The 26,375-nt window shown below is 39.6% G+C and overlaps 1 protein-coding gene across 2 annotated transcripts; it reads right to left on the reverse strand.

The window, feature by feature from the left end:
• On the reverse strand, positions 1–24,538 carry kiaa1191 (KIAA1191 ortholog). 2 transcript variants are annotated; one of them, XM_059990237.1, is made up of 8 exons: positions 24,234–24,538; positions 23,979–24,069; positions 23,555–23,742; positions 20,979–21,102; positions 13,905–14,029; positions 12,821–12,927; positions 11,587–11,729; positions 1–701 (listed from the first exon to the last, which is right to left on the reverse strand). In XM_059990237.1, exons 2-8 carry the CDS (start codon positions 24,004–24,006, stop codon positions 487–489), a joined length of 930 nt encoding a protein of 309 aa, XP_059846220.1. In that variant the 5' UTR covers positions 24,007–24,069; positions 24,234–24,538; the 3' UTR covers positions 1–486. The 2 variants fall into 2 exon arrangements, with proteins under 2 accessions (XP_059846220.1, XP_059846219.1); XM_059990236.1 differs by having other exon boundaries at positions 23,979–24,072; positions 24,234–24,537.
• Positions 24,539–26,375: the final 1,837 nt, after the last annotated feature.

Below are 26,375 nucleotides of genomic sequence, written 5' to 3' on the forward strand. Positions count from 1 at the left end.
TAAGTCAAAAAATTATGTCCATGTTTATTTAAACAGATACAGACAGCACAGGCAACTTTACTAGTAAACACATATCCTTCTAGTCTCTCTCTCTCTCACACACACACACTTTACACAAATTGAAGTGCATTATGTTGTAATTCTTTAAAATTACTAACTATAATTCGGATAACCAAAAATCTCTGGCTTTGATAGTCCATTAATTTAAGTTTCTTTCCATTAGCGACTGGAAACATTAAAGAAATTTTCAGTATATCCTTATTGGTGCAAATTAGCATTTGTGGGATTCAAGTTTTTCCATACTGGGTTTAATTCTACAACGGAATTCAAATTCCTTTTCCCTTCCAAATCTCTCTCCTCCTAGTGTAAAAATAAAATCTCTACATGATGCAGTTAGATACAACAAAATGAAATTTCATAAGATGAGCAGCAAGTTAATATCATAATACATTTGAATTAAGGGCAAACACATTTATGCAATTTATATTAAAATCCAGTTGGAGCTATAACATTTAGATCTCTGCATTCTACTTGATGACTGCGAACAGAATGTTTTTGCCTTTCTAGTATGGTTAGATCCATTTTGGGTGGGTTTAAATTTGCATGATCTTCTGCAATTTTGGCAACAGTCCCCTGAGTACGCATGATTTCCATAGGTGAAGGTTTTTGCATGCCTTTATATTTCTGCATGGCAAAAGTACCTGCAAAGAAATAACCCATCTGTTAGGATATAAAAAAAAATGGCATTTCATTAAATTAACAGTTTTAGGGTAAAATAAGTTAAAATAATAATCTTCCTCTTTTTCTCTGTTTCAGCCACTAAAGCTATACCTCATAGCTTCAGCAGCCGAGTTCAGTCATCATTTCCACCCTTACCTGTGTGCAGTTTGTATATTCTCCCTGCAACAAGTGCTCTGGGTTTTCTCCAACTCAGACAAGGGTGCAAGGTCAGTATGTTAATTGACCACTACAAATTGCCTCCAGTATGTAGAATAGTGGTGTAATTTAAACACATTAATGGGACTATGGGGAGAATTAAAAAATCATGGGAAATTGTCAAATTTAAGCAGATGGACGCTTGATAATCCACATGTATTTGATGGGCCTAAGGATAGGATACTAAATTTTACATAGCAATGCTAAAATCGATAAAATATTATTAAGAAAAATGCATTCAGCAGCTACTTTACTGGAAGCTTTTATGTTCAACTTCTTCAAAGAAAATGCTTTGACTGAACCAGTTTAATATTCTTTTTTTGTAACCGGATGTTCCACTAAGTGGGAAATAAGTTACTTTGAAAATAATAACAGGACTTGGCAGCTAAATCAGCATAGATTTTTGCATTGTAAAATTATGTTTGACAATCAGATTATAAGACATAGGAGCAGAATAAGGTCATTCTGCCCATTGAGTCTGTTCTGCCATTCCACCATGGCTGATTTATCATCCCACTCAACCCCATTCTCCTGCCTTTGCAGAATAACCTTTGTCGCCTTTACCAATCAAAAATCTATAACTTCTGCTTTAAATATACCTAGTAACTGTCCCCACCGCTGTCTATGGCAATGAATTCCATAGATTCACCACCCTCTGACTAAAGAAATCCATTCTCATCTGAAAGGGCATTATTGTATTCTGAGCCTCTGCTCTCTGGTCTTATACTCCCACACCATAGTGACATCTTCAACACTTCATTCATCCAGGCTGCTGTCCCTACATGCTTCAAATCAGCCAACATCATCCCTGTATTACATAACTCTACACCTTCAGAACAAATGAACACCTCCCAGTGGCAATGATGCCAATCATTATGAAGTGCTTCGAACAGCTGATCATGGCACACAATCAATTATACCATTTCTGCCACAATGGACACTCACCAATAAACTTACTGACAAAACTGCTCCACAACAGATGCAACAGCATACCTGCCATGCACTTGGCCCTGACACCGCGAGAAAACAAGAATACGTATGTCAGAATGCTGTTTCTGAATTTCAGTTCAGCATTCAAGACTATTGTCTCACAAACTTTGGTAAACAAACTCCTACTCATTGGTCTAAATACACCACCAATCAACTGACCTCACATAGTCAGGATGCACAACCACTCAACAAAGGGGCTGTGTGCTGAGCCCACTGCTGTACACTCTGCTCGCACTAGACTGCACAACTCTAAGTCAAGTTCACCAATGACACAGCAGTGGTGGGGCTCATCACCAACAATGATGAGATAGCCTTCAGGCTAATAACCTCTTCCTCAATGTCAACAAGACAAAGGAAATGGTTATTAACTTCAGGATAACTCGCACCCCACTTTACATTAGTGGCAGAGCAATGAAAACTATAAGCAGTTTCAAACTCCTGTAATACATATCTTGCACAACTGCCAAAACACATGCTTCACAATCAGGAAAGCTCACAAACACCTCTAGTTTCTGAGGAGCTTGAAGAGAGCTGGACTACACAATCCATACTCAAATCCAGCTAAAGATGCACAGTAGTTTGCACATCCTAACATGTTGCAACACTGCATGATACAGAAACCACACTGCAGTGGACAGGAAGGCTCTACAATGGGTAGTCAAAACTGCCCAACATTTCACTGGCACCAGCCTACCCACAATCAAGGACATATCAAAGTTCAACGTACATATACAGTGCCTATAAAAGTATTCACCCCTTAGAAAGTTTTCATGTTATATTTTTTTTACAACATTGAATCACAGTGGATTTAATTGGCTTTTTTATTTACTCTAATCAACAGGAAAACTCTTTTGTGTCAAAGTGAAAACAGATCTCTACAACGTGATCTAAACTAATTTCAGATACAAAAACACAAAATAATTCTAGGTAGTATTTAGTAGATACATCCTTGGCAGCAATTACAGCCTTGAGTCTGTGTGGATAGGTCTCTATCAGCTTTGCACATCTGGACACTGCAATTCTTCCCTATTCTTCTTTACAAAACTGCTCAAGCTTTGTCAGTTTGCATGGAGATCATCAGCGAACAGCCCTTTTCAAGTCCACAAATTCTCAATTAGATTGAGTTCTGGACTCTGACTTGCCCCTCCAAGACATTAACTTTGTTGGTTGTAAGTCAATCCTGTGTAGCCTTAGCTTTATGCTTGGGATCTTGTGCAGACTGCATCAAGTTTTCCTCCAGGATTTCCCTGTATTTTGCCGCATTCATTTTACCCTCTACCTTCACTGGCCTTCCAGGGCCTGCTGCAGTGAACCATCATGCTTCACGGTAAGGATGATGTGTTTTTGATGGTGTGTAGTGTTTGGCCTATACCAAACATAGTATTTAGTCTGATGGCCAAAAAGCTCAATTTTGGTTTCAATGGACCATAGAACCTTCTTCCAGCTGACTTCAGAGTCTCCTACATGGCTTCTGGCACACTCTAGCAGAGATTTCATGTGAGTGTTTTCTCAGGAGTAGCTTTCTCTTTGCCACACTCCCATAAAGCTGCAACTGGTGAAGTTCCCAGGCAACAGTTGTTGTATGCCCAGTGTCTTCCATCTCAGCCTCTGAAGCTTGTAACTCCTCCAGAGTTGTCATAGGTCTCCAGATGGCCTCCCTCATTAGTCCCCTTCTTGCATGATTACATAGTTTGAGGACGACCTGCTCTATGCAGATTTAAAACTGTGACATATTCTTTCCATTTCTTGATGATTGACTTAACTACTCCAAGGGATATTCAGTGACTTGGAAATTTTCTTCCATCCATCTCCTGACTTGTGCTTTTCAATAACCTTTTCACAGAGTTGCTTGGAGTGTTCTTTTGCCTTCATGGTGTAGTTTTTGCCAGGATACTGACTCACCAGCAGTTGGACCTTCCAGATATAGGTGTATTTTTACTACAATCAATTGAAACACACAGTAATTTCCATCTAATTATGTGATTCCTAAATCCAATTGGCTGCACCAGTGATGAGTTAGTACGTCATATTAATTTGTAATTAATTTAGATCACTTTATATAGACAGGTTTTCACTTTGACACGAGTCTTTATCTGTAGATCAATGTCAAAAAAAGCCAAATTAAGCCCACTGTAATTCAACGTTGTAAAACAATAAAACATAAAAACTTCCAAGGGGAGTGAATACTTTTCATAGGCACTGTATGTCACCATAAACAGCCCTGAGATTCATTTTCTTGCAGGAATATTAAGTAAATCCAATAAACACAATAGAATCAATGAAATACCACACCAAACAGGATGGACAAACCCATCAATGTGCAAAGGACAACAAACTGCAAAAATAAAAAAAAAATTAAGTAAGTCAGTAGAAGTAAGTGGCAAATATCCAAAACATGAGATGAAGAGTCATTGAAAGTGAGTCCATAGGTTGAGGGAACAGTTGAGCGATGGGGCAAATGAATTTGTGTGAAGGTACCCCTTCTGGTTCAAGAGGTATGTACAAAAAGCTACAGCAAAAGGGTCAGAACATCAAAGGATCCCACCCTGCCTACTCCTCCTCTCATCAGGGAGGAGACTATACAGCATTCATGCCAGGGCCACAAAACTCAAATACAGTTACTTTTCACAAGCAGTAAGGCTTAACAGCTCAACCCACAAACTCACCCACCACACCCCCTGCCACCAACCCTACTTTATCATTTCCTGTCAGAGTTAACTTGCCTGGTGTCAATTTATGGATAAAATCTATCTTATATATTCTTTATCTTACTGTGTTTTTGTGTTGCATTGGATCCGGAGTAACAATTATTTTATTCTTCTTTACATTTGTGTACTGGAAACGGCCTTAAACACTTTTGAGTCTGTAGGAAACATCTTCTCCATGTCAACTCTAGGCCTTTCAATATTTAAAAGGTTTCAATAAGATACCCCTCATTCTTTTAAACTCAAGCAAGTACAGGCCCAGAGCCATGAAATGCTCTTCATATATTAAGGCTTTCATTTCTGGGATCAATTTTATGAACCTCTTCTATACCCCTCTAATGCCAGCACATCTTTTCTTAGATAAATTGCCCAAAACTGCTCATAATACTCCACATGCGGTCTGACCGATGCCATATAAAGTCCTGGCATTATATCTGTGCTTTTATATTCTAGTCCTCTCAAAATGAATGCTAACGTATATTTGCCTTCCTTACCACCAACTCATCCTGCAATTTATCCTTTAGGGAATCCTGCAGATTTCTATACATTCATTTTCAAAAAAATTAAATATTAGCCTTTTTGTTTATTTAAAGAAAGTAATATACTAAGTAATAGATCACTTTACAAATAAAAACTTAATTACTTTATAGATATAGCCCAGTGCATGATTAAGCAAAGAATCAAAAAGGAGCTAATGATCAATGACATAATGAGTTTAATACACTAAACTGATTAAATAAAACAGAAATGGGTGTAGAAAGAATTAAACTGGGTGAAGGACAATCAAATGAAAAGGGGAGGGTGTGGCAGATGTGATGGTTTAACCTTCAAATCATCATTTCTTACATCATGGCAAAAGTGAACATAGCAAACAGACCGAATGTGGTCATCCTGCATCAGTAAGGTTTCTCCCTAGCAGAAATTTTGTGGAAGAGATTCAAGATGTATGTCCAAGCTCTTCTGAAGAAGCACTAAGAAATGTGCAAGGTTGAGGACTAGAAACACACTAGTCAGCCATGGAAACTGCATGCAGCAGATGAGAGATACATCAAACTGATGTCTCTTCTGAATCAGAAGTCGTCCAACATTGCTATCAGCTCTGAAGTCACAGAAACCACTGGTACCCAATTAGACCACTCTATACGTACAAACAAGCTGGATGAACTCAGCAGGTCAGGCAGCATCCATTGAAATTTCCTTAATGCACCCTAATACGACCTGCTGAGTTCATCCAGCTTGTTTGTACGTGTTGATTTGACCACAGCATCTGCAGTGTACTTTGTGTAGACCACTCTACAGTCTGGAGAAGGCTTGTCAGAAGTGATATTCAGGGAAGAGTTGCTGCTAAAAAGCCAATGCTCTGAAGTGGAAACAAGCCCAAGAGACCTATCCACAAAAACACCAGGCCTGGGTTATGAAAAATAGCAGCAAAACTGCTGGACTGATGAGCGAAAATTTGAAATTCTTGCCTCAAACAGGAGGCAGATTATCCATAGAAGTGCGGGAGAGAGTTACATGGATGAGTGTTTTCAGCCAGAAGTGAAGCATGGTGGCGGTTCCCTGCAGATTTGGGGCTGCATTTTTGCATGATCAGAATTAATGGATTCCTCAATGCTGCAAAGTACAAGCAGATTGTAATCCATCATGCAATACCATCAAGGAGATGGCTGATCGGTCCCAACTTCATTCTCCAGCAGGATAATGGCCAAGGTCATAAAGAACTACCTTCAGCGAAAAGAAGAACAAAGTTCTGCAAAATCTGTAGAATTGTGACAAGATCTCAAATGCTTAAAACCCACCAGCTGATTTTCTTATAAACTGCATGATAGTGTACCTAAGAGAATGTATTCAGTTTTAAAGGCAAAGGGTGGTCATACCAAATATTGATTTGATATAGGTTTTGCTTTTACTGTTTACTGCTCTTTATAGTAATTTTTTATATTTAGGAACTTTATATTTCATTATTTTTGAAAGCATCTTCACTTTACAGATTTTTTTTTTTTTAAAAACACATGTGCCAAAGACTTTTGCACAGTATCATGAAATGTGAAGAGGTCCCAACACCAGCTCTTACAGACCGCTACTAGTCACCAGCACCTAATCAGCAGAGTCCCCCCCTTATTCCTCTCTCTGCCTCTTGCCAGTCAGCCAATCCCTATGAAATCTTTCAGGATATAACAAAGAAATTAGACAAGGTTACAGTATAGGTTGTAAGATGCAGAGGATTTACACACACTAAGTAAAAGGGCAATAGATGGCAAATGGTTTAAGGACGTAAAAAGAAGTGGTGTCACACATTGACAACAAAAAAAAGCAGTGTTTTTTAAATGATGTGAAATTGAAACATCGCAATGTTCGAAGGAACCTAAATGTCCTTGTACACAGATCATTGAAAGATAACATGCAAGCACAACAGGATATTAAGAACACAAATGACATGGTAGTCTTTACTGCAAGGGGATTCAAATGCAAAGATGGCCTACTGGAATTGTATAAGGGACTACTGTCTATAGAATCATACGATTGGATTTTCTGATGAAGAAAACTTAAGCAGACTAAATTCAATATTCCCTTGAATTTAGAAACTCAAATGGCTTTCTCATTGAAGTAAACAACTCTTACAGTTCTTAATGGGTTGCCTCTAAAAGAGACATTTAGAACTAGAGGCCACAGCCTCAAAATAAGCTTTGATTTAGATCTGAGATGAAACAGAGTATGGCCATTCCACTCAGCAACAAGCATATCCCTTTGGACACTGCTTTGGGGTGAGGGGTGTGTGGCCTATCAGGGCACAGCAAGGCCAGTTGCATTGGCCAGTAGAAGGCATAAGTAAAGTCAGGATGTTAGTGATAGGTGACTCGATAACTAGGGGGAATGGATTCTGTGGCCATGAAAGAGAAGCCAGGATGGCATGCTGTTTCCCAGGTGCTCAGGTCTAGCCCATCTCAGAGTGGAGGGAGAGCAGCAGGCTTTCTAGATTGGTTGTGGGAGGGGTTAAACTAAGTTGGCAGGAGGATGGCAGCCGGAGTGACTGGTCTGAGGATGCGGTAGTTGGATTACAAACAGAAGCAGTACATAGTGAGAATGCTAGCAAGGACAGGCTGATGATAGGACAAAATTGCAGTCAAAGGGATGAGTTGCAATCAAAAGGGAGACAAAATTGAAAAGGGTGATGAATGCAGGACTGAAGGTGTTATGTTTGAATGCACATAGTAGATGGACTAAGGCAGATGAACTTGTAGCAGTTACAGGTGGGCATGTATGACATTGTGGCATCATTGAATCATGGCTGAAAGAAGATTATAACTGGGAGCTTAACATCCATGGATATACACTGTATCAAAAGAACAGGCAAGTAGGCAGAGTGGGTGGATTAGCTCTGTTGGTAAATAAAGAAATCAAGTTTTTGGAAAGAAGTGACACAGGATCAGATGGTGGAAATAGTTGTGGGTAGAGCTAAGAAACTGCAAGGGTAATAAGACCCTGATAGGAGTTGTATAGAGTAGCAGAGATGTGGTCTACAAATTACATGATAAAAGGATAATGTTATGATAGTCATGGGAGATTTTAATATGCAGGTAGATTGGGAAAATTAGGTTGGTGCTGGATCCCAAGAGGGGTAATTTCTAGAATGCCTACAAGATGGCTTTTTACAGCAGCTCATGGTTGAGCTCACTAGGGGTATTAGCTATTCTGGATTGGATGTTGTGCAACAAACCAAAATTGTTTAGAGCTCAAGGTAAAGGAACTCTTAGAGGCCAGTGATCATAATATGATAGAATTCACCTGCAATTTGAGAAGAAGCTGAAGTCAGATGTATCAGTATTACAATGGAGTAAAGGGAATTATAGAGGCCTGAGAGAGGCCAAATTGATTGAAAGGGAACACTAGCAGGGATTACAGCAGAACAACTATGGCTGGAGTTTCTGAGAGTAATTCGGAAGGCACAGAATAGATACTGTATATCCCAAAGAAAAATAAGTATTCTAAAGGCAGGGTAACACAACCGTGGCTGACAAGAAAAGTCAAAGCCAAAGAGAGAGCATATAACAGACCAAAAATTAGTGGGAAGTTAGAGGATTGGCAAGCTTTTAAAAACCAACAGAAGGTAACTAAAAAGGCATAAAGAAGGAAAAAGATGAAATACAAAGGTAAGCTAGCCAATAATATTAAAGTGGATACCAAAAGTTTCTTCAGATGTATGAAGTATAAAAGAGAGGCGAGAACAGATATTGGACCACTGAAAAATGATGCTAGAGAGGTAGTAATGAAGGACAAAGAAATGGCAGACGAAATGAATAAATATTTTACATCAGTCTTCACTGTGGAAGACTCTAGCAGTAAGCCAGAAGTTCGAGTGCCAAGGTCAGAAGTGAGTTAAGTTGCCATTACTCAGTCGAAGGTGCTTCAGAAACTGAAAGATCTAAAGGTAGGTAAGTCACCTGGACCAGATGGTCTACACCCCAGGTTTCTGAAAGAGGTGGTTGAAGAGATTGGAGAGGCATTATTAATGATCTTTCATTTATCAATGGATTCTGGCATGGCTCCAGAGGACTGGAAAATTTCAAATGTCACTCCACTCTTCAAGAAAGAAGAGGCAGAGAAAAGGATATTATAGGCCTGTTATTTAGACCTCAGTGGTTGGAAGATATTGGGAGTCGATTATTAAAGATGTGCTTTCTGGGTACTTGGAGGCACGAGATAAAATAAGACTGAACTCAGCATGGCTTCCTTAAGGGAAAATCTTGCCTAACAGATCTGATGGAATTTTTGAAGAAATAACGAGGACAGACAAAGAATTGGTGAAGGTTGTGTACATGGATTTTCAGAAGGCCTTTAACAAGGTGCCACACATGAGGTTGTTAAACAAATTAAGAGTCCGAGGTATTACAGGAAAGCTACTAGCATGGATAGAGCAGTAGCTGATTGGCAGGAGGAGGAGTGGGAATAAAGGGAGCCTTTTCTGGTTGGCTGCCAGTGACTAGTGGTGTTCCACAGGGGTCTATGTTGGGACTGCTTCTTTTTGCATTACATGTCAATGATTTGGATGATGAAATTGATGGCTTTAGGGCCAAGTTTTCAGATGATATGAAGATAGATGAAAGGGCAGGTAGTGTTGAGGAAGCAGAGGCTAAAGAAAGACTTAAGACAGATCAGGAGAATGGGCAAATAAGTGGCAGACGGAATACAGGTTTCCCCCACAATCCAAAGGCGGAGCATTCCTATGAAACGGTTTGTAAGCCGAAATGTCATAAAGTGAAGAAGCAATTACCATTAATTTATATGGGAAAAATTTTTGAGCGTTCCCAGACCCAAAAAATAACCTACAAATCAAACCAAATAACACGCAAGACCTAAAATAACATTAATATATAGTAAAAGCAGGAATGATATGACAAATATGCACCCTATATAAAGTAGAAATATTGTAGGTATGGTGTAGTTTCACATCAAACTCAGGAAGACAGTGAGCCAAAATTGATTTGGAGGAAAAAAATGGCACGTAAACACCTACGCATGCATATGCACGTACAAGCATGTGCAAACAACTACCCACACAAGGCTTCACCATCATTGTAGTCTTTCTCGGGGTAAACACACGTATAAAGCAGGCGTCTTTTTTTCATAAAAGCGAAAATTCTCTTTGGTTAGTGAAAACAGGTACTAATGTAGGTCTTTCGTAACAGCCAGCTGTCGTAAAGTGAACGTTCAAAAAGCGGGGGACACCTATACAGTGTCAGGCAGTACACGTTCTTGCAATTTGGTAGAAGAAATAAAAGTGTAGAATATTTTCTAAATGGAGAGAAAATTCAAAAATCTGAATTGCAAAGGGACTTGGAAGTCCTCAAGCTGGATTCCCTAAAGGTTGATTTGCAACTTAAGTCGGTGGTAAGGAAGGCAAATGCAATGTTAGCATTTATTTCGAAAGGACTAGAATAAAACAGCAAGGACGTAATGTTGAGGCTTTATAAAACAGTGGTGACGCCTCACTTAATCGTAAGCAGTTTTGGGCCCCTTATCTTAGTAAGGATGTGCTGAAACTAGAGAGGGTTCTAAGGAGGTTCAGAAAAATGATTCCCGGATTGAAAGGCTCGTCACATAAGGAGCATGGGAGTCTAAGACCAGAGGACACAGCCAGAATAGAAGAATGTCTACTTAGAACAGAGATCAGTAGAAATTTCCTTAGCCAGAGAATGGTGAATCTGTGGAATTCATTGTCACAGATGGCTGTGGAGGCCAAGTCATTAAGGATATTTAAAAAGGAGGTTGATAAGACTCTTAGTTAGTCATGGTGTCATAAGTTAAGGGGAGAAGGCATGGCAATGGGGTTGAAAGGGATAATAAATCAGGCATGGTGGAATGGCAGAGTAGTTTTGATGGGAGTAATAGCCTAATTCTGCTCCTATATATTATGGTCATGTGGTCTAAAATATTTTCATTCAGATAGTGAACCTTTGGAATTCTCAACTGAAAGGTTATGAGGGTGAAAAGAAAAAAGAAATTGCAGACTTGAATAATTAACAAATTGCATTGATAAAGAAAGTGCATTTCAATTTTGTTAAGGAAGTTTCATTTACATGTCTATTCTTTCTTTAAGTAATGAATTTGGATATTAAAAATCAGAGTTATAAAACACAGAAATATGACCCTTGGTCCACCATATCCACATTGACCACCAAGTACCATCTATACTAATCCCATTCATGAGCACTTGGTCCATGCCTTGGCAACTCTCAGTGCTCATCCACATACTTCTTCATTGTTGTAAGAGTGCCTGAAACTATCATCTGAAAGTGTAATACAGACAGCTAGCTGAAAATTATGTGCATACATGCTTGGAGTTGGATCTCAAACCAACAGCTTCAGTTTCAAAGCAAAAATGGAAACAACTGAATGGCACTCGGTATGTAGATCGAAACTATGCTTAGCAAATAAATTTTAATGCTTGTCCTACCTTGCTCAATTCCTCTGTAATTTTGTGAACGCATAAAAGGCCTCCATTTTTCAGTGGTGGCTGTTTCACTAACTGATGTGGTGGAATCTCCTTCTAGACTTTTACTGCTCAAATCAGAAGATGTTCCATGACCAAACAAAGACCTGAAGCCATCACCAGAAAGGGAATAAAATATTCCTTCTCCTCTAACACAATATAGTATTAATTAAAATAATGAACCAAAAAATGCAATGTGTATAAAATCATAAATTAATACAGTTCTCTGCATGTTTGTTGCAAGATTCTATTAAGCATTATAATTCCAATATTCTATTAAGCATTAAACACATACACACACAGATATTTTCTAGGAGATGGGACACAGATATGGATTGACAATCATTAACAAAGAATGTTTAAAGAAGGAACACAGCTAATGTGAGACATTTGACATTATCTGTCTCAGAATCCTGTAAGTAGCCCAGGTAATGCCAGGGTTCAATCCATTTAATGTAACTGCAAACCAGTGGTCTACCCTCATTTGAAGACCTATTTCAATGTGCACAACCTGCACTATACATAGTAGAATTTTACAGAGGATATTAAAGTAAGTTTTATACCACATCTGGGTCACTAGCATTTCCCTTGCATAGGTGGATAAACAGAGGATGTTGGTGTGACGATTTGACATAAAATGCCCAGATACACATTTTTAAATAGTTGCACTACACAGTAGAATCTTTAGGCCATGAAATCTAGTTAAGTAATCCTCCCCAAGGACATTCCACCTAATGTATAAAATGCATACATTTCACTCATAAAAATGGATTGTATAAATGGACAACTTCAAGCTAAATTATTAATGTGCATTATGTTGAATAAATTAGTAAATGAGCACACATGCTTACAATGTTTTTTCCAACCACAATCAGTAAATTGCCAATAACCTAAACCTGTAAAGTATGATTGAGCTCTACCTTAACAAAGAATCTCTTTGTTTACATGCCTAACTGTTGCAAAGTTAAATGACAGAGTATATCCCAACAAAAATCTTTCATCACTGCTAACAACTTTTAGCAATTTCACCTCTATTATGGATAGCAATATGGATGCCTTACCATTAATCATCACTGTAGAGTAATTAAAGGTCCATTTCATGTAGGCTCTTTAAAGTAATATTTGACAATAGCTGCAGCAATTTTAAATAAACTAAATGAACAGATAATCTACTCATTTCTATGACTACTTTCTGTACCTGCGATTTGGCATTGGCGAAGACTGTGGAGATCCACAAGGAGTTGACTGAGAGGACGATATCGACTTATCGTCTTTACTTTGGTCCACACTCTGGGCTTTGAATTTCTGAAGAATCACAAGTCACAAATAGAAATACTCAAGGAGACAATGAAAAGGTGTCATCTAACAAACCATCCATCCAGTTCACAAAGCTCAGTTAGTAAAGGTAAATCAATAAATGACTCAAAGTCCAGAAAACTTTAATGCTTTTCCCAGTTAAATTAGCAAAAGGAATGGATTATATGCTCAAGGCAAAATGATTGTGAAACCTTGCTTCAAAAAGTGCAGAACACTGAAAAGAACACAGAAATTGTCCATTCAAGACTATCTGCAATTCAGAATGTTTCTGAATGATCTAGTTCCTCGATTCCATTTTCCATCCCCTCTCCATATCCCTTGAAGCCTTTTCTATCTAAAAATGTATCTCCTTCTTAAACAAAATTAGCCCATCATGTCTCTCCTTATTCTTCTGGAGTGAATAAAGACCAAATCAACAGAAATTCTCCCAATACAACCCAGGAATCTGTTGAAAGTTTGTTGCACTCCTTTGATGCCAAGAATATCTTTTTTTTTTAAGTAGTAAGATCTAAGCTGCACACTTACGGTTTAATCCTTACATACTCCAAATGTAAACACCCAAAAAGGGTAAAATTTTAAAATAGTCAATATTTCGGTTTAAAACTGTAGAATAGCAATCAAAAGAAAATAGCTGTTGACAATTCAAGTACAACACTGACCAAGACACACCTCTGTAGTGATTTCATATTCTACATGAGGCCGATTTGATTTATTTTTTTTATATAAATAGGTTCAGTATCAATAGAGATAAAAAGTCTTCTTGCTAAGATTGTCCTACCATCACTGACAAAAATGGTTTCAATATAGATCTGAAGCAAAAGTACTAGAAGATTAATCACCAAATCATCTTTTAGTGTGGATGGTTTTGCTCAAAACAGGAAGGTTTAATCTGCATTGCACATTGCCATACCTGAACTGGGATGCAGTTCATCTGATTTGTAAATGTAAAAGAGCCCCACTATTACCTGTAATGCCTCTCCTACGCGGTGATAGCTGGCCTCTTCTGCAACTAGACCTTTGTGTGGTTGGTAACCAGCATCCATTAGACCTGCCTGCTTCTCAAACCGTTGTATGCTTTCCTGTGTCTGCTCTGGTAATCAAATATAAAATTATACACATCAGAAATATTAATACTTTACCAACCAGAGGTATCAAGAATAATCAGTGTACACTGATGAACAATTAACACAAAAGAGCTCATATTTAACACACATTTCCCTTCAAATATACCTAAACTATATCACAAAAAAAACATTCAACTTCAAATGACGTCTCTGGGGGACATTGGAAGAATTTTTAAAAATAGTTAAACATTAAATGAGAGCTCTAAAATGCCTTTGTAAACAGAACTGAGATACAAATGGCAACAAAAGAGGATGAAATAAACAGTATGAATGACATACAAGTTAAACAGTTTTTGTGTTTCCAACAGCAACTGTGTGTTTAGTATCAGTTCTTTATGTCGATTGTTTAGTAATACAAGGAAGAAACTTAAAGGACAAATCCACAAAAACTATATAATTAGGATAAACGTGCAAAGTACTGTAGATTTTAAATCATTAACTGATAACTAAATGAAAATCAGGAAATTGAAATTGCATGATTGCTTTGCATCAATATTACAAAATCAACAACATATCTTTAGAAAATTAATAATAAATCAGGTGCAGGGAACACAAGCAAAAAAAAAGCAAGGAAGACTGGATGGCACCAAAAAATGTCCAATTCCCAGGACCAGATGGTTTCCATCTCAGGAATTTCCATAGATGGAATAATGCAGAAACTTTAATTATAATTCACCAGAAGTTGGCACTATTCAGGAAGCTTCACCAGGTCTTTGCCATTGGATGACCTGCCTGCTAAATAGAAGTGGACACTGTGTAGACAGAGCTAAGCAACTGTTAAACCAACAAATCAGATCAAACATCTGCAATCCTGTGACAACTATTTGTGAGACATGATGGACGATTAAATAGATAAAAGGAGGTTGCTCCATGACTAATAACAAGGTCCTTGTGCATGAATACTAAAGATTGAACTCAAACAATTTTCAAGCAGATTAAGTGGATGATCCATGCAGCTGCTTAGAAGGGCTCAAGATAATGGAACAAATCTTTATCAACCTGATCCACTCCATGAAACATCAAGGAATGGCTGGCAAAGCCAAAGACCCAATAGCATCCTTACTGCAACATTAAACAGAATACGCCAAGAAAAAATGAGGTACGAAGGTAAACTAGCCAAGAATATAAAGGAGAGTAAAAGCTTCTTTAGGTATGTGAACAGCAAAAAAATAGTTAAGACCAAAATTGGGCCATTGAAGACAGAAACGGGTGAATTTATTATGGGGAACAAGGAAATGGTAGACGAGTTGAACAGGTACTTTGGATCTGTCTTCACTAGGAAAGACACAAACAATCTCCCAGATGTAATAGTGGCCAAAGGAACTAAAGTAAAGGATGAACTTAAGGAAATTTATATTAGGCAAGAAACGGTGTTGGATAGACTGTTGAGTCTGAAGGCTGATAAGTCCCCAGGACCTGATGGTCTGCATCCCAAGGTACTTAAAAAGGTGGCTCTAGAAATCGTGGATGCATTGGTAATCATTTTCCAATGTTCTATAGATTCAGGAACAGTTCCTGCTGATTGGAGGGTGGCTAATGTTGTCCCGCTTTTCAAGAAAGGAAGGAGGGAAAAAACAGGGAATTATAAACCGGTTAGCCTGATGTCAGTGGTGGGAAAGATGCTGGAGTCAATTATAAAAGAGGAAATTACGACACAGTTGGATAGCAGTAGAAGGCTCAGTCCAAGTCAGCATGGATTTATGAAGGAAAAATCATGCTTGACTAATCTTCTGGAGTTTTTTGAGGATGTAACTATGAAAATGGACAAGGGAGAGCCAGTGGATGTAGTGTACCTGGACTTCCAGAAAGCTTTTGAATAAGTCCCACATAGGAGATTAGTGGGCAAAATTAGGGTATTGGGGGCAGAGTACTGACATGGATTGAAAATTGGCTGGCTGACAGGAAACAAAGAGAAGCGATTAACGGGTCCCTTTCGGAATGGCAGGCTGTGACCAGTTGGGTACCGCAAGGTTCGGTGCTGGGACCACAGCTGTTTGCAATATACATTAATGATTTAGATGAAGGGATTAAAAGTAACATTAGCAAATTTGCTGATGACACAAAGCTGGGTGGCAGTGAGGAATGTCAGGAAGATGTTATGAGAATGCAGGGTGACTTGGACAGGTTGGGTGAGTGGGCAAATGTATGGCAGATGCAGTTTAATGTGGATAAATGTAAGGTTATCCACTTTGGTGGCAAGAACAGGAAGGCAGATTACTATCTAAATGGAGTCAAGTTAGGAAAAGGGGAAGCACAACCAGATCTAGGTGTTCTTGAAATGAAAGAAGGCATGCAGGTACAGCAGGCAGTGAAGAAAACTAATTGCATGCTGGCCTTTATAACAAGAGGAACTCAGTATAGGAGGAAAGAGGTCCTTCTGCAGCTGTACAGGGTCCTGGTGAGACCCCACCTGGAGTATTGTGTGCAGTTTTGTTATCCAAATTTGAGGAAGGACATTCTTGCTATTGAGGGAGTGCAGCGTAGGTTCACAAGGTTAATTCCCGGAATGGCGGGACTGTCATATGTTGAAAGATTGGAGCAACTGGGCTTGTATACACTGGAATTTAGAAGGATGAGAGGGGATCTGATTGAAACATATAAGATTACTAAGGGGTTGGACACACTGGAGGCAGGAAGCATGTTCCCGCTGATGGGTGAGTCCAGAACTAGAGGCCACAGTTTAAGAATAAGGGGTAGGCCATTTAGAACAGAGATACGGAAAAACTTTTTCACTCAGAGAGTGGTGGATATGTGGAATGCTCTGCCCCAGAAGGCAGTGGAGGCCAAGTCTCTGGATGCATTCAAGAGTTAGATAGAGCTCTTATAGATAGAGGGGTGAAGGGATATGGGGAGAGGGCAGGAATGGGGTACTGATTGTATATGATCCGCCATGATCACAGTGAATGGCGGTGCTGGCTAGAAGGGCCGAATGGCCTACTCCTGCACCTACTGTCTATTATTAGAGCTGTTCACACCTTAAGACCAGTTATTTAATAGGTACACTTAATGTCAGAGAAGTGTATACAATATACATCCTGAAACTTCAGCACAGTTTTAACATTATTATGAATTCAAAGTAGAACTGTGTCCATAAATGCTAGGATAAAAGTAAAACACAAGAAATTCTGCAGATATAGGAAATCCAGAACAACACATACAAAATGCTTTCGGAACTCAGGTCAGACAACATCCATGGAAATAAACAAACAGTTGATGTTTCAGTGCCAGACATTTCTTCAAGAGCTTCGTCAGGATACTATTTATCAACTACATTCAATACCATCAACCCTCCAAACTAATCAGTAAGCTCCAAGACCTTGGCTTCAATACATCCTTGTGCAATTGTATCCTTGATCTGCTCATTGGCAGATCCCAGTCAATTTGGATTGGCAACAACATCTCCTTCATAATCTCCATTAGGGGTGCTTAGCCCCCTGCTCTACTCACTTTACACATGACTATGTTGCTAAGCACAGTTCCAATGCCATATTCAAGATGGCTGATGACACCACTGTCATAGGCTGAATCAAAGGTGGTGGTAAATCAGCATAAAGGAGAGAAATTGAAAATCTAGCTGAGTGGTGCCATAACTACAACCTCTAACTCAATGTCCCCAAGACCAAGAAGCTGATTATTGACTTAAACACCTCCGCTTCCTTAGCAGTATATTTACTGGCTGCATCACAGCCTGGTATGGAAACACCAGTGCCCCTGAACTGAAAATCCTACAAAAAGTAGTGGATATGGCCCAGTCCATCAAGGATAAAGCCCTCCCCACCACTAAACACCTCAACACGAAACATTGTCGCAAGTAAGCAGCATCCATCATCAGTGACCCCCACCACCCAGGATATCTCCTCTTGTTGCTGCCATCAGGAAGAAGGTACAAGAGCCTCACGACTCACACCATCTGGTTCAGGAAGAGTTATCACCTCTCAACCATCAGGCTTGAACCAAATGGGATAGCTTCACTCAATTTCATTTGCCCCATCATTGAAAAGTTCCCACAACCTACGGGCTCACTTTCAATGACTCTTCATCTTATGTTCTCGATATTTATTGCATATTTATTTATTATTATTTCTTCTTTCTTTTTGTATTTGCACAGTCCTTTGCACACTAGTTAAACACCCAAGTTGGTGTGGTCTTTCACTGATTCTGTTATGGTTATTATTCTACTATCTATTTATTGAGTAAGCCCGCAAGAAAAGGAATCTCAGGGTTGTACATGGTGATATATATGTACTCTGATAATAAAATTAATTTGAACTTTGAAGGGAAAGGGAAGGCGATGGCAAGGTGGGGGAAGAGGGATAGTCAGAAGCTCACCCACTTAGCTTTATCCATCACCTTCTTGCTAGCCCTCTTCCCCTCCCCCCACATTTTTATTCTGGTGTCTTCCACCTTCCCCCTTCCTTCCCAGTCCTGAAGCAGGGTCTCGACATGAAATGTCAACCGTTTGTTCATTCCATGAATGCTAGCTGACTTGCTGGGTTCCTCCAGTATTCTGTGTAGAATAAATCAAATCCAGCTACTATCACATTGTCATGAATCAGCAGGAAACACAAGGTTGAAAGTGCTACCAAGTGGTATCTATTGATGAATAATACTGACATTCAACTTAAATTGTAACAGTTGTACTAAACTCCAGACCTCAGTAAATTTTTGGATCCAAAAATGGGCATACAGCAAGAGCCAAGAAAAGAGCGTATGTCCCGCATCATCAAGGCAGTGCCTGATCTCTGAAGTCAAAGTAAAAAGGTTTTCACTGACTTGAAAACATATCGTGCTCAATGGAAGATTATTTTGGTTGCTGAAGGATAATCATCTCAGTCCCGGAACATTTTACCAGCTTAACAGAGATTCCACTCCTATCACAATTACTCTGCAACATCTGTGGAAAGCTAATGTTTCTGGTCAAAAACCGTTTCAGTCTTTGGAAAAGGGACTTCAATTATAGTTATTAATTTTGTTCCACAGAACTGCATGTTCTGCTGAGTAGCACACACAAAATGCAGGTGGAACGCAGCAGGTCAGACAACATCTATAGAAAGAAGTGCAGGCGACGTTTTGGGCCGAGACCCTTCGTCAGGACAAAGTATCTCGGCCCAAAATGCCGACTGTACTTCTTCCTATAGATGCTGCCTGGCCTGCTGCATTCCACGAGCATTTTGTGTGTGTTCAGATTCAGATTCAGTTTATTGTCATTTAGAAACCACAAATGCAATGCAGTTAAAAAATGAGACAACGTTCCCCCAGAATGATATCACAAAAGCATATGACAAAACAGACTACACCAGAAAATCCACATAACGTTTGGCAATCCCCAATCCAGAGTCCGGAGAGGCTGCTGTGTATTAATATCGCGCTACTGTCTAGCACGTTCCCCGGAAAGGAGCTCCAAATCCACCAAACAAAAACAAGACCAAAAACTAAAGCTACAAGACCTACACAAAACCACATAATTACAACATATAGTTACAACTGTGCAAACAATAGCATAATTGATTTTAAAAAAAGACTTTGGGCACAGTAAAAATAGTCCAAGAAGTTAAAAGGACTGTAAGTTCAAAAGAAATCACCACAATTCCCACAAGTCCCCAGGGTCCCGACAGACTCGCCATCCCATGCCGGCGGCAGAAGGGAGTACCCCCGCTATGGACTTCCAAAGCACCACCCAACTCAGCCTCGCAGACGCAGCACACACCGAAAGCGACCCGAGTCCATCGAACCTCCAAGCCGACAACCATCCCTTCCGGCACAGCTTCTCCAAGCACCATCCTCTGCCGAGTGTATTAAGACGGCCCCACCAATGGCCATCGGCAACATGACCCCAAGGACTGGGGGCCTGTTCTTCCCAGCAGAGTCCCAGACCTCACAGCAGCAATAGCAACGAAGAAGGTCTTCCTGGAATTTCCTGACGTTTCTCCGTGCTTCCACGTCCGTTTTCAATCAATTATGATTGCACACGGCACCCCACTTCACAAATAACAGATAATCAGTTCCAGAGCGGCCGCTGCAAGCTGCGTTGCGCCGCCATCTTGGATCACCTCTTGTTGCTTGAATTTCCAGCATCTGCAGATTTCCTCATGTTCTGCTGGGCGTTTCCAGCATTCCTTACTCTAATTTGCATGGTCCAGTTTGTCCATCACACAAATACTGACTGCTTAACCTTGATCTGAATGTTTTCATTCTTGTTCCATGCTCTGGAATTGAACCTGGAATCCCACCCCACCCCTCTCTTTCTTTAAATTATATCTGAATTCCTTGGTTGTGAACTAAATTTTTAATCACCTTGCTTTTTTGTTTAAAATTCCAATGAAAGATGTGATAAAACTTCAGAAACTCACTCTCTACAGGTGCTGCCTATTATGGTTCAGATTTCCAGTATCTGCAATTTGCTGTTTTTTCATGTTGTATTTGACAAGAATATTTAGAAGTAATCACATAATAAATCCAAAGATGTTATTAAACTAAGATTTAGTCAGTGAAAGACAGCAAATACAAATCAAATCAGATCTGACAGTGAATCAACAGGCTTGTCAAATACCATATTCATTCAATCAGTGTTATGAAACCAAGGTTTAAACTCTTGAAATATCAAGGTCCTTGTACAAGGATCTGTGAAATTGACAGATCAACAGTGTAAATGGAGCAAGTAAATAAATCAGTGGCAAAAGATTGAAATCAGCAGTTCAACCCAAAATTGAAACAATCAATTCAGTATTATTCATACTTCAGGAATGCATAACTGTTTGATGACAGGATGGTTGAAAGGAAAGAACTAGGAATCAATAGTGAAGTAAATACTTAAGATTATCAAATTGGTAGAAGCAGTTTCCTGAAGTAGTTTCCTTAATATCTTTCCTCTGAAGTTAAGGTTGACAATCAACATAGCAATTTAAAATTTCTTACGTGTCATAAGTGACTTCATAATAACAGACGTTGCTTTGGCTTTCACCACATGGACTTTGCTTGGGTTTACACCCGATGATGAAGCAACTACCGAAGATGGAACATTGTTTTCTCCATCTTCTATCTACAAAGAAAAACACAAAAAACCAAACTATTTCTCTTAATATAAACTATTAATACAGGTGTAATATAGGCCCAGTATTATGATGAAAGCAATAAAACCAATTGGTACTTAGTGCTAATGAGAATAGAATATACGTACACCCAGTTAAATACGGAAATCCAGAAAATATTGACAGCTCATTTACAAAACATGCTTTTACAACTTTTTCTTGTGTAATTGGTAAGAAGTTGAAATAGTTGGTAAGATGACATGACCTGCCATTCAATATAATCATAGCTGATTTATGATGGCCATGCCTGCGCTAGTTTACCGTATCCCTCAATTCACTGCTCCTTCAAATATTTAGCTTTCTCCATCTTAATTATATCTAATGATGTGGGCATTAACATTGTTAGAGGCAGAAATCCAGATATTCAATGCCCTCTGACAAAAGTTACAAAAGTAAATGGTATTAAGATATTAAGAAAGGTACAGAGATCATCAATTCTTTTTGAGCAAACCACAGAATCTTGCTAGTGCATTTTTTTTTGCAGATCAGGAAGTCTTCACCCACAGGCTTTTTTGGCAACGCAAATCAGCATTTACATTAATTGTAGGTACAAAACATTTGCAAAACTGTACAGTATCTGACTGATATACTTTTGTATAAGTTCTGAGATATTCATTGTACAAATCAGTGTATTGCTGTACCAGCTACAGATTAATTTTCTCAATTATTTCCATAGTCTGATAGGAAATTATTGTTAATGTGAGTTAACTGAGTTATATTTAAACTGTTAACAGATAGTTGTACAAATAAGCAAAATTACAGAGATCTTCTCCTAGCATACGAGTTAACTGAAGGTCTAGTATTGAAATCTATGCCTTGAGCTAAAATTTACAGGGTTGTGGGGAACAGAAGGAAAATGGGAATGATAGGATTGCTTAATATGAGCCAGGATAACCATGATGGACTGCATGACTTTGCTCTATATCCTGTACTGTTCTGAAGGGCTGTAAAAGTTTGGAGATCACTTTTGAAGATCACATAAATATCAACCTTGTGAAATGTAATTTTAACTTAAAAGATTAAACCTATAATTTGTCAATCTTAGAAAGCTCGAAGTACAACACAGCTAATAAAACTATATCACAGTAGCTGGTGTCTACAGAAATAGTTTCTATACTTTTTCTATGTAAGTCCTTTTCATTCACACTTGGTAAAAAAATGTACCCACTATATAAACACCCAATGACATAATGGGCCACAACTTTAAAGAAGCTGGGAAAGTCTTGGGGAACACCAGCACTGCCGGGCTCAGGTCATCCAGTGTGCCTAGTATACATCTTTTAGAATTTATTTTCACATTTTTTGTAAGCTTTATAACAACCTTACCTCAATATTATTTAAACTGCATGGGCTTACCTTGTCACATTGGTCCACAAGAGGGTCATGCACCCTAGGCTGAAAGGCCACTGTTCTACTGTCAAACTTATGAGACACAAAGTCTTCTAGCCCCCATAAGAGTTTAGGAAATTAAAATATTTAATAACAATGCTACTAACCATGCAGAATTACATATTACATGCAGGTAATTGGCTACAATTAGCAATATCACAAATAAAGCCAGAAAAGACAGGGCTGAAAATTCTAAATTATTTATTAAAATGCAGTAGAGATTAGGCCCTTCCTGACACTTGTGGGACCCAGCAATCCCACGATTTAACCCTAGCCTAATCACAGGACAAACTACAATGGCCAATTAACCTACCAACTGGTACGTCTTTGGACTGTAGGAGAAAACCAGAGCACGTGGAAGAAGCCCATGCAGTCGTGGCAAGAATGTACAAACTCCTTACAGGCCTGGTAGGAAGTGAACTCAGGTTGCCTATGCTAACCACTACTGTATCATCCCTTCAGCCACATCATGTATTACTGCAAGTGGAATGAAAGCACCATACAAATGGACATTTTAGAGAAGTCAATTCAGTTTAATTAACAACAGTTACGCAATGCAACATATTATTAAAATGTTATAACATTGGTTTTAAATAGGCTGTGCTATGTCCCACCAATCCAGACTGAAATCCCATCCTGACTCTAAGCCACTGGAAGATGCTAGCTTCATCTGACTCCAAGAAAAGGTCAACAGAAACTGACATAAATACATTCATAGTAACACACAAAATGCCAGAGAAACTCAGTAAGTCAAGTAACATCTATGGAAAGGAATGAAGTGTCAACCTTTTGTGCTGAGACACTTCATCAAGATACATCTATAATTAATCTGAATTAAACTAATTAATTCCTGGTATTAAACAAAGAACTTGTTTTTAATTAAGACATTTGTAAATGGATAATGTTCATAATTCCCCATCTTCTATTCAAACCTGTAAATAATTAATTGCAAAGTTACTACTTTGTGGAATCAGATACAAATTGTAGATATGAACATTGCATAAATAAATATACCATAGATAATTGTTGGTATTTCCTCGCAGGTATAACTGGTTGTTTCCACAAAATATTGCTTCCCATATCAGAAGGTGGAGGAGTCATTGGCGACAAATCTTCTAAGGCATCATCATAACTGAATGTCCTGCGGTGTATCCCAATCGGCAAGGACATCTTTTCCAGTAAGCCGGAGGAATGTTCGATTGCTGCAATGTACATTGAAGCTATATTTAATTCTATTTATATGCGAGTTGCAACGGCAACGTTTCTAGAACACACGCATGATTGATTAATAAGGCTATGCTTTACTACACAAAGTTGCTTTAGAAAAGCAAAAGAAAACAAGTTTCAAAACGCAAATAATCCACAATGGCACTGCAACCAAAAACAGGAGTTTGTCTTTAGAAGCACATAAGTGAGAACAGAAGTGATTCTAAATTACCAGGCACGCTGTGGTCATCTGAAGCCATGATAGCTGTGTTAAAGCTAGAACAGCCCGAAGTAACTGCACGAAAGACTTTAAATTGCTCCACCTGCTGAGACACAGAAAAGGGAAGCATTAAATCTCTTATAGTGGAAACAAACAGTTCGTTTACCACCACCCCACCCCCGTTCCTCAGAGCAGACCCAGTAAATGCGGCCAGTCAGGAACAGGGCGGGCGGGTGACTGTACCGCGCCCCTCGGCTCTGCACTTACCGGGGAATGCAGCAGGCTAAGAATAACGGAGATGGTCTGGAGAACTACCCTAAGGCAGCCGGGCGGCGCGTTGCGGGACGGCCCCGGAAAGGAGCCGACGGCACTGAGGCATCGCCGCCAGATGCGACAAACAAACCGGGCTTCAGAGCCCCCTGGATTCCGCCACCGACACGTAATGAGGAGCCGGTGGCGATACTGCGGTCGGTAACGGCGATCACAAACAGCTCGGGAACTAACGACTGCCCTCTCCAGCTGTGACGTCCAACACACGCCGTTCCCCGAACATCCAATCAACAGGGGGCTCAGGCTCGCACCCCCGACTGTCATGGCAACAGTGAGCTGAGCGCGTACGCTTTTGGCTCCGGTGACGTCGAATCGGATGGGGGAATGGTTCTCGGGTTTTAAATAGTTCGGCGATTTCGGTAGGATTAGATGGCTTTTCTTTCAAGATTTGAACACAATGTTGATTAAAATATAAGGGTAGGTATGGAAAAGAAAGGCCCTGAGTTAGACTTTCGCCAAATTCCCCAACCCCTTCTCCGACCAATAACGTCACCTAAAGGTGAGGGGGTGGGGAGATGGTGAGGGTTCCGCATGCGCACTTACCCTGTTTACAACATCGTGCGCTGTCAGCAGCAGACGGAGGAGCCGTTTGGACTTAGTGGACAGGATCTGGTTTCAGAACATTCCCACCTTCAAATCACCTGCGTCACCGGCACAAACCCACCAACTGACCTTTGATTCTGTTTTTTCCATTAATATACTCTAAGTAAATAATTGACCATCAGAACCCATTTAACAGTCGTCAACATAGGCAGCAGTATTTAAAGCTCTACTCTGGAAAAGTCAGAGAAAGAATTTGCATTTTGGCATCCATCGTCTGTTTTCATCCACTTTGCATGAATTATTTCAAATAACTAGTTATTCATGGAGGGTAGATAGGTGTAGGACTATGGGTGATATATATTCAAAGTTAAAAGTTCCAAGTTGAGTGAAGTTATCCCCACTGATCCAAGAGCCTGATGGTTGAGGGGTAATAACCTTTCCTAAACCTGTGTACTGTGGGTCCTGAGGCTCTGGTAGCTTCTTCCTGATAGCAACAGTGAGAAGAGAGCTTGGCCTAGATGGTGGGGGTCCTTGATGCATAAGCACTCCATGCAGATATGCTCATTGGTAGGAACAACTTTAGCAAAGCCTTTAAAAAGATCCTACGTGACAATTTGGTCTGGCAGGTTAGGTCCCATGAAATCCAGACAGAACTAGTCAGGTAGATTCAAAATTGGTTCAGAGGTAGGAAGCAGAGACCAGTGGTGTGATGCGGAGGTTGGTGTTGGGAACCTTGTTATTTATTATTTATGTAAATGATTTGGATAAGAATGCAAAAGGCTTGATCAGCAAGTTTGCAGATGAAAAGAAATTATGAGGTGTTATAGACAGTATAGGGTATTATAGATTACAGAGGGATCTTAGTCAGTTAGGAACGTGAACCAAGGAGTGGCCATCAGATTTCATACAGATAAATGTGAGGTGATACATGGACCCGTTGCAATTTGCCTATCATGATAATAGGTCTACAGCAGATGCATTCTCACTTTACGTTGGATCACCTAGTAGTAATTCCTATGTCAGGCTGCTGTTTATTCATTACAGCCACATGTTCAACATAATCATATCCTCAGATCTAATTAACAAGCTGCAAAACCTGGGACTTACACCCTCTGCAACCAGATCCTTCACTTCCTCCACAGGAGACCAGCGTCAGTGTAGTTCGGAAATAGCATCTCCTCACTGACAGTCAACGCAGGCACACCTCAAAGGTGTGCATAGCACACTGCTCTACACTGTCTACACTCATGACTGTGTGGCTAGGCACAGCTCAAACACCATCTATAAATTTGCCCATGATACATCTATAGTTGGCAGAATTTCAGATGATGATGAGGAAGCATACAGGAGCAACATAGGTCAGCTGGTTGAGTGGTGCCACAAACAACTGCCTTGACCAAGGAATGGATTGTGGGGAAGTCAAGGGAACACACACCAGTCCTCATTGAGAGATCAGCAGTGGAAAGTGAGCAGTTTCAAGTTCCTTGGTGTCAACATCTTTGAAGATCTATCCGAGGCCCAACACATTGATGTCCA

Source organism: Hypanus sabinus, chromosome 15 (genome assembly GCF_030144855.1).
Source record: "Hypanus sabinus isolate sHypSab1 chromosome 15, sHypSab1.hap1, whole genome shotgun sequence".
NCBI lineage: Eukaryota > Metazoa > Chordata > Chondrichthyes > Myliobatiformes > Dasyatidae > Hypanus > Hypanus sabinus.

What these genes read in the sequence shown, in the direction of transcription:
- kiaa1191 (XM_059990237.1), bottom strand. Translation starts at nt 24,006, where the DNA reads ATGGCTTCAGATGACCACAGCGTGCCTG. An exon ending in GCGTAGGAGAGGCATTACAG is followed by an intron (nt 12,928 to 13,904) that starts GTAATAGTGGGG and finishes GTGATTCTTCAG; the next exon opens with AAATTCAAAGCCCAGAGTGT. An exon ending in TCGCCAATGCCAAATCGCAG is followed by an intron (nt 11,730 to 12,820) that starts GTACAGAAAGTA and finishes TGATGGCTTCAG; the next exon opens with GTCTTTGTTTGGTCATGGAA.